This window comes from Morone saxatilis, unplaced genomic scaffold (assembly GCF_004916995.1).
Source record: "Morone saxatilis isolate NCDOM2014 unplaced genomic scaffold, NCSU_SB_2.0 Contig12, whole genome shotgun sequence".
Classification (NCBI taxonomy): Eukaryota; Metazoa; Chordata; class Actinopteri; family Moronidae; genus Morone; species Morone saxatilis.
In genome coordinates this window covers 2,145,272-2,152,782 of record NW_023339674.1, presented here as the reverse complement: position 1 = coordinate 2,152,782, position 7,511 = coordinate 2,145,272, and the positions used below count along the sequence as shown (strand labels likewise).

General features: G+C 41.4%; 1 protein-coding gene across 5 annotated transcripts; it reads right to left on the bottom strand.

Moving 5' to 3' along the window:
• Positions 1-1,984: 1,984 nt before the first annotated feature.
• si:ch211-191a24.4 (uncharacterized protein LOC100150331 homolog) lies at positions 1,985-6,862 on the bottom strand. 5 transcript variants are annotated; one of them, XM_035654147.1, is made up of 5 exons: positions 6,751-6,862; positions 6,309-6,435; positions 5,676-5,819; positions 4,750-4,868; positions 1,985-4,281 (listed from the first exon to the last, which is right to left on the bottom strand). In XM_035654147.1, the coding sequence occupies exons 3-5, from the start codon at positions 5,774-5,776 to the stop codon at positions 3,626-3,628; spliced, it is 876 nt and encodes a 291-aa protein (XP_035510040.1). In that variant the 5' UTR covers positions 5,777-5,819; positions 6,309-6,435; positions 6,751-6,862; the 3' UTR covers positions 1,985-3,625. The 5 variants fall into 5 exon arrangements, with proteins under 5 accessions (XP_035510040.1, XP_035510042.1, XP_035510039.1 ...); XM_035654149.1 differs by having other exon boundaries at positions 5,676-5,778; XM_035654146.1 differs by lacking the exons at positions 6,309-6,435; positions 6,751-6,862 and adding an exon at positions 6,197-6,298.
• Between the last annotated feature and the right edge of the window lie 649 nt (positions 6,863-7,511).

The window sequence follows — 7,511 nt, the reverse complement described above, 5'->3', positions numbered from 1 at the left end:
CCTCTATCTGCTGCCCCCCAACAACCCCTCTAACTCCTGCCCCCCCCACCACCCCTCTAACAGTTTCAGGACTGTCGCTCTTGATGCTCGTTTGTTTTTGTTATTTACTTTATTTTCTACTGTCCGCTCTTTGCCCCTCGAAACACGATGCAATTTTTCTAACACTTTATGTTGATTCAGTCTTCACGTCACTGATTTGTACCATATCTTTAATGTGAAAAAGCTCTTTGAGTGCTTTTTATTGGACCTTTGAGATGAATCCTGTTAAATGGTACTTTGAGATTTGGACGGTTCAGTTTTTCGTGTCGTAGCAGACATTCCCCCCGTTGTGTCGCGGCTGATGGCCTTACCGTTGTCGGAGTTAGTGAAACTGTTAAACTAACTCCTAGGAGTTTAATACTTAAACGTGACCTAGTCACAGTGACACGTACTAATATTCTCTGAGAGAAAAAGACGATTATTTCAAACGGCTGATATTCCCGGTGTGGAGAGTTCAGAGTGGTGCTGCAGTGGTGAGTTGATGCTGAACGGGGGGGTCGGGGGTCCTACAGTTGTTACCAGCTCAGTGAATGTTCTCAGAACAGTGTTACAGACTTCTTGACAACTGCGAATCGCACAAGAGACCTACTTTTGCTATATAATAAATGAAAGTTTTCAGATAATCAACATGTTGACTCTGACTTCTTCTTCTGGACTCTGTTTTTAATCATCACAGCAGCAAGTTACATAAAGTGATATTATAAGATGATACTTCCATGTTGGTTTTACGTGATAAGAATTAGAGATATAAGTTCAGTGGAGGTCAGTGGGGTTTGGTTTCAGACACTGAAACATTATATTTGATAAAGAACAACATGTCTCCTAAAAACAATGCAGCAAAAAGGCGACGCCTCTTTAAATTAAATTCTGTTCTCAAGCTGAAACCACTTAAAATTATTATTTAGTTATTTTTAGGTAAACTTTCTGATCCCAGCTTCTCAAATATTTAAATATTTACTGCCTCTCTCTATATTTGTATCATTTTATATCTTTTTATGTATTTTGGGCAATAAATATTTGGAAACGTCGCCTTACGTTTTAGGAAATTGTGATTTTCTTTTACTTTTGTGACATTTTATATACAAAACAATTAATAGAAACAATCATCTATTTAGTTTGGGGCTTGAAATAAATATTTGTGTCGGAGAAACTACGGTGGACGCAAACGTACGAAAGACGTCTCATTCTACGGTAACGATTTTTATTTTCAGGTGATTATACACTGATGAAAACATACCTGTGAATATTATATTTGTGCCAACAGATCCTCCTAAATGTTACACACTGGACCTTTAAAGTCCAAGTTGATGCCTTCAGATAGCTTTTTGTGTCGGACCAAACTTTCAAAAACCTCAGTCTTTTTTATATCACATACAACAAAGAAAAACACCAATAATAAGAATTAAAAAGCTGTGACAAGAGAATGTTTTCAGCTCAAGATGAATTAATAATGAAAGTAATTGTTAGTTGAAGCTCTATTTCATTCACTCATTTACTGTAGAGGGTTGGCAGCAGAAAACATCTTAAAACTCGTCGCCAACACTGAAACTAAATCTCTAGTGCTGCTAAAATGCATCTTTTAAAGGTTTTAAAAAGACGAAATGTATAAAGAGCTGCACAGCAACAGAGCAACGACCTCGCACTCGTTTGTGCTGCTGGCTCACAATCGCTGCATTGTGTTTATCGGACAGGGTAAAATCAGAACTCGGGGTAATCGCCTCACTCTGGAGAATTTCTTTTGTTGCTAATTAAATCTTCACCAAAACAGTCCCACAGTTACATCACTGCTGCGGCCCCTCGGTGTATGTGTGGCCCCCATTGTGTGACAGCAGAGAGGGGACGGGCAGCAGTGATGTCATGGCTGGCAGGAAGCCTCTGGAGTTCTGCTGCCTCCTACAGGCTGGTTTGTTAATCAGACGTGTGATCAGAAACACAAACAGTCTTGGATAGAATCACATTGCTGGAGGTTTAATTAAAAGTGGACAGATTCAGTACCAAAATGACATTATAAAGACAAACTGATATACAAATACATTCATTAAAACTAGTACACAGTTAAAAACACACAAATGCAACATACAAACAGTTCAGACCTGTATCACAAAGCAAGTTACTCATTAACTGGTTATTAACTGGTTATTAACTGGTTCAGTTTACTGATTCAACAACCTGCATGAGCGGAGTATTTACCGCCACAGGCAGCAATAACTTCTGTTTAACCCGGTGAAGTCTAACTAACATGTGATACACTCAAAGAAGGAACATACAGAGCGGCTGTTATTGCTGCTGAACGTTTTAGAATTAATAATTAAAGTAATTAAAGGTCCAGTGTGTCACACTTAGTGGCAGAAATGGAACATAATCTTTTCATCATTACTGAAATATACCTTAAAACTGCTTTTGTTACCTCAAAATGAGACGTTTTTATCTACAGAGGGAGCAGGTCCAGTTTCTACAGTAGCCCAGAAGGGACAAACTAAACTAAACTGTGATTCTAGATAAGGTTTGTGTTTTTCGCATGTTTCGAGGCCACCGTAGTTTCTCCTTTGCGCTCAGAAGGGGAGGGTGAAGCGAGGAGGTCTCCGCCAGAAGAGGACCTGTAGATAAAATCGTCTCATTCTCAGGTAACAAATGAAAACACACCTACGAATATTATCCATTTCTGCCCACAGCTCCTCCTCTGCTCCTCCTCAGCTCCTCCTCAGCGTCACATACTGGACCTTTAACAGAGTACAATGATCAACACTGTCAGGAATACAAGAAAGTTAAAGGCAGCTTTTTTTTTCTACAAGTCTCTTTTAACCCCAGGCTGGAAACGTGGTTGTGCAAAACAATGGTTCTTCTATCTGACATAATAATAATAATAATAAACTACTTTTATGTTCCCTCGCAACACTTCCCCCTGATCCAGAGAGAGGTGGAGCTGTATGAAAGCAGCCTGTGGGTTGAGCTGGGATTGGTTTTTATATGGTGGCACAGACTGGGCCACCATAAGAGCTTTAATGCTGCTGGTATTCCCTTTCATTTCACAGACTCTCGTGTATTAACAACAGCAGAGTAAAGCGTCATAAAGCCAGACACAGAAACTGCAGTTTCCATTATTTATACACCAGAGTTCGATATGAGCTGCAGCACAAAGCTCGAAGCCAGAGAACGAGACAATCGACTTGTTTTTGTTCAGATATAGTGGAAACAAAAGGGAATCTTTATAAAAGTTACCTACTGCCACTACTTTTATTTCCATAAATGTTGTTGTAAAAGTTGCTGAAAATATGAACTGCTGACACTGCGTCTCCTCCGCCGACCCGCTCAGCTAACGAGGTCACAGGAGAGATATGGGAGTAGTTTTATGATCCAGAGTCACTGACACATCATTGATTACAACACATCCACGTGTGGGTCAAAGCACTGGAAAGCGCTGTGACCTTTCAGGGGCAAAATGTCTCTATTACTGTCACATTCTTGTAAACTGACTACTTTTGTCCACGTCAGGCTCCTGTAGGAATGATCACTGAGCTTCCTGATCGGTGTAAACGTCAGTCGTTCCCAGGAACCTCGGTGATACAGGCCCCAGATGCCCCCCCCCTCACACAGCGGTGGTTTCGGCCCTCAGTGGCGCTCTCTGCGGGCCTCGGGCCTGCTGTTTCTCCTCCGCTCTGCGTTTTCGCTCCTGCAGGTAGAGCTTCACCCTCCGGATGGTCTGGACGGTGAGCACCGTGCCGGCGCCGTACAGGATGGCGGTGATGAGCCCGAACAGAGCCACGCCCGCGTCCGCCCCGCCCACGTCGCAGTTCATCCAGGTGTAGCCGGAGCGCGCGTACAGCCGCTCCCGCTCCTGACACACGTCCGTGGCGTTGACCTTGATGATGAAGTGCAGGTAGAGCCCCACGGCCACCACGTACGCCACCGCGCCCACCGCCTGGAACACCAGCGCTCCCAACAGGAGCTTCTGGGACATCAGGTGAGGCGGTTTGTTCCCGGCGACCACGAACAGCAGCGACAGGACCCCGAGCGTCAGGCTGAAGGGGATGCCACCGTAGATGCCCGGCGCCCTCATCTGGCTGTACTGGCTGTCCAACCTGCGAGCCTTCTCCAGTTCGGTGCCCTGCAGGTTGAAGTTGGAGTTGATGTCGAAGCCGCCCATGGCGCTCGCCGACGACATGCCCGACGACACCAGCTGAGCCGCAATCACGCAGATCAGGACCAGAGCGTTGGTCAGGACGGAGCAGATCAGGACGACGCCTGCGGGGAGTCAGATGGAGGTCAAGGCACAGTTTGTTTTTATTGTCTCCACGTGAGAAAGAAACTGTTCATTCAGTGTCTTAGTAACAATACAGAATCAATCCAGTGCAAAAATATATACTAATTTCAAGTTTTGGAAGTGATTGTTAAACCTTTCTATCACAGGACTGCGAATAATGAAAACAATTCATCTTTAAACTCCAATAAATGACATGTACACTGAAAACAGAACAAAGTGAATCCATTCGAGAAGCTGGAGCTAAAACCTGATAAATAATTAAAACCGTTGTTGTAATACTGTGTTGTTAACAGCTTCCTCCTCCCTCAGTGTTACTCTGAGGGAAGAGGCGTGCACCGTAAACACAGTGAAACCGGTCTGTCCGGTGTTCGTAGAAGTGAGACTGAAACCAAAGTCCGCCCCCCCCACAGTGACGCAGTGAGAGATACTTCCACTCTGAGCCGACTCACCTCTCCTGGAGCAGACGTTGGAGCATTTGGACTCCTGGTGCTCCACTCGAGGGGTTTCCCGCACGTGTCTGGGGGGGGAGTCGGCCTCTCTGGGGTAGTAGGGGGGTCGAGAGGAAGACCTGGGACAGAGAAACATAATGACAATGAGGACGTTATTTAACACTTATATAGCTGGTGTTTCATTATAACGTGGAACTAAACACTTTACATGTTTTATTCTGTTTTGGTTTATGTTCTATACTGAATATAACAACATGAGCTGCTGCTGGTCTAATACTGAACTCCTGTGTTCTCTAATTCCACTTTTAGTAGAACTTGTTAATTAAACCTGTAAAATATTATATTCTTAAAACAAAAGGGTCAAAAGCGCAGGGACATTTTTGCCACTTGGTGGGATTTTGAGTGTTATAACAATGCTGGAGGTGCTGAGGACTAAAACAAACTAAAAAGTCACTCATCTACTCCAAAAGCAATAAAAAAAAGTTATGATGACTTTATGATACACTCCTACAATGTGACCTGTGACCATAATACACTTTATATTAGTGTGTGTAGGTTAATATAAACTGTACATTGATATAACCCCTATTTATGTATTATAAGACTCTATTTACTGTTCATGTAAACACTTATTACACACATATATACATATAATTCCATTATGAATAACTCTTTAACTCTATTATTTTCTATTTCCATTATATCTTTATTTATTTCATGTGTATTTTCTTATCTATTGTGTTGTATCTGGAGCTGCTGTAGTATCTTATCTAAACTGTCATGTTTTTAATTAATGAATAAACAATTATTTATTATGTTATGTAGGTATAAAGTGTTTTATTTAAACTATTTAAAAGAAAACTATTAAAGATTATTAATTATAAATATATTTCCCCTACATTCATTTGGCGGCTGATTGAACTCACCTGTCAGGTGAAGCCCGTCGGTCCTCCGGTGAGTCTCGGTAGTGTCGGTGGTCTCCGTTCCTCTCCCGGTGGCCCCGGTTTGAACGGGGCGGCTGACTCATACCTACCGACCGAAACCGACAGTTTGGACTCAGAAAAAACGACCTTTGGACGACACAGAAACGGTAAAAGTTACCGCCAAAGAAAACTACAAATCAACAGCTGGAACTACAAACAGGTATTTTTTACGTCAAGGTAAGTGTCCTCGAGGAAAACCCGTTGACGTTCGCTTCAGGTAAAGACGTCAAAATAGCATAAATCGCGTTATTAACAGCATTAAAGACCGGTTTTTAATGAAAAACAAAACAAAAAGACACATTTCTTAACAAGAATGATGTATAAACGTAATGTCGGAGCAGGTTTGTAGTTTAAAAACAGAGATAAACGTCGCTTTCTTCATAGTACGTTAGCTCATTAATTGGCGTTTGTCTGACGAAGTGCGCAGACTCAGTTCGACCGTCAACAGTCAAATATGAACTTACTGTGAATATAAGTCGACGAAAACGCTCCAAAGTCTCAACTATAACGCCATTATTGAATCCCTCCGGTGTGTGTGAGTGTTTGTGAGTGCAGGTAGAAACAGCTCCACCCTACCTGGAAGAGGAGGAGGGGGAGGAAGAGGAACAGGTTGAGGTGGGTGGATCTTTCAGTCACAGCTGGAGCTGCTTCAACACTGAGTTTCTGGATGAAGTTCAACTCATTATTCTATGGAAGCCCATTACTGCCAATATGACGAGAAAAAAGATTGTTCAAGTCATTATAATGATAAATATTATCAAAATAGTCACAAAATAATGACTTAATATCACAAAGTCATTATTTTCAACGCATTATTCTATGGAAGCCCATTTCTGCCAATATTACGGGGGAAAAACATTGTGTAAGTCATTATAATGAGAAACCCTCTCAAAATATTGACTTAGTATCTCAAAATAATAAAGTTACTCAACATTTTAAATTAGTATCTGAATATTTTGACTTATTGTCTCAAAATAATTATTTTTAAGTAAAATATAAGTATAATATAAAGACTTACAGAATCTTTTTTTCTTTTTCTTTGTGTCACATTGACAGAAACGAGCTTCCATAATTAGCAGCTGGTCTGAATCAGCCGCTTTGTGTGTTGTCAGTCCCAAAGAAGAAGCCTCTGTTTACACTGTTTTAGGGGGTGTTGGCCTTTTAACATGAGCAGCAGCAGCCTGTCTGTCTCTCCGCCTGTCTGTCTCTCCGTCGCTGTGTTGTAGAGGAATGTTGTTGTTTATGTGCTTCTTTTATCAGCCGAGAGATTTACATGAGGCTCCCTGAAGAGCCCCGTTGTGTTCACTCAACAATATATCTCTCTCTGCTTGGAATTAACTCTCGCACAAGCTATAAAACATGTAGGCTGCTCTCACTGTTTATAGCTCACCACAAATTCATATTTTCCATGTCGCTGGCCGGCTGAACAGGCCTGTGATATTCAGGCAAACATGAGCTCCAGCAGCTGGTTGATTAAAGGAACATTCGACAAAAAAATGAATTATTTTAATAAACGATTAATAGTTTAGTCTTTATTTAAATATCCTGACCCATTTTTTTTAAGAATCTAAGTTGAGTCCTAATAATAATCCTTATTGTGCACAAATGTGGAAATTTGCCCATTTTACTACACAGGTTGGTGTAAATAACAATACAAACAATAATAAATAACACAACATGGTGCACATGTATCTAAATAAAGACTTTTTCTATATATCAGGTACCATCCAGTATTTACTTTTTATTATATTTTATACATTTAGTTGCATCTAGCGGTGT

Coding starts and splice junctions, on each gene's coding strand:
- si:ch211-191a24.4 (XM_035654147.1), bottom strand. CDS start 5,776: ATGAGTCAGCCGCCCCGTTCAAACCGGGGCCACCGGGAGAGGAACGGA. Junction 4,869..5,675: donor CGACGGGCTTCACCTGACAG/GTGAGTTCAATC, acceptor TCTCTGTCCCAG/GTCTTCCTCTCGACCCCCCT. Junction 4,282..4,749: donor CAACGTCTGCTCCAGGAGAG/GTGAGTCGGCTC, acceptor GACTCCCCGCAG/GCGTCGTCCTGATCTGCTCC.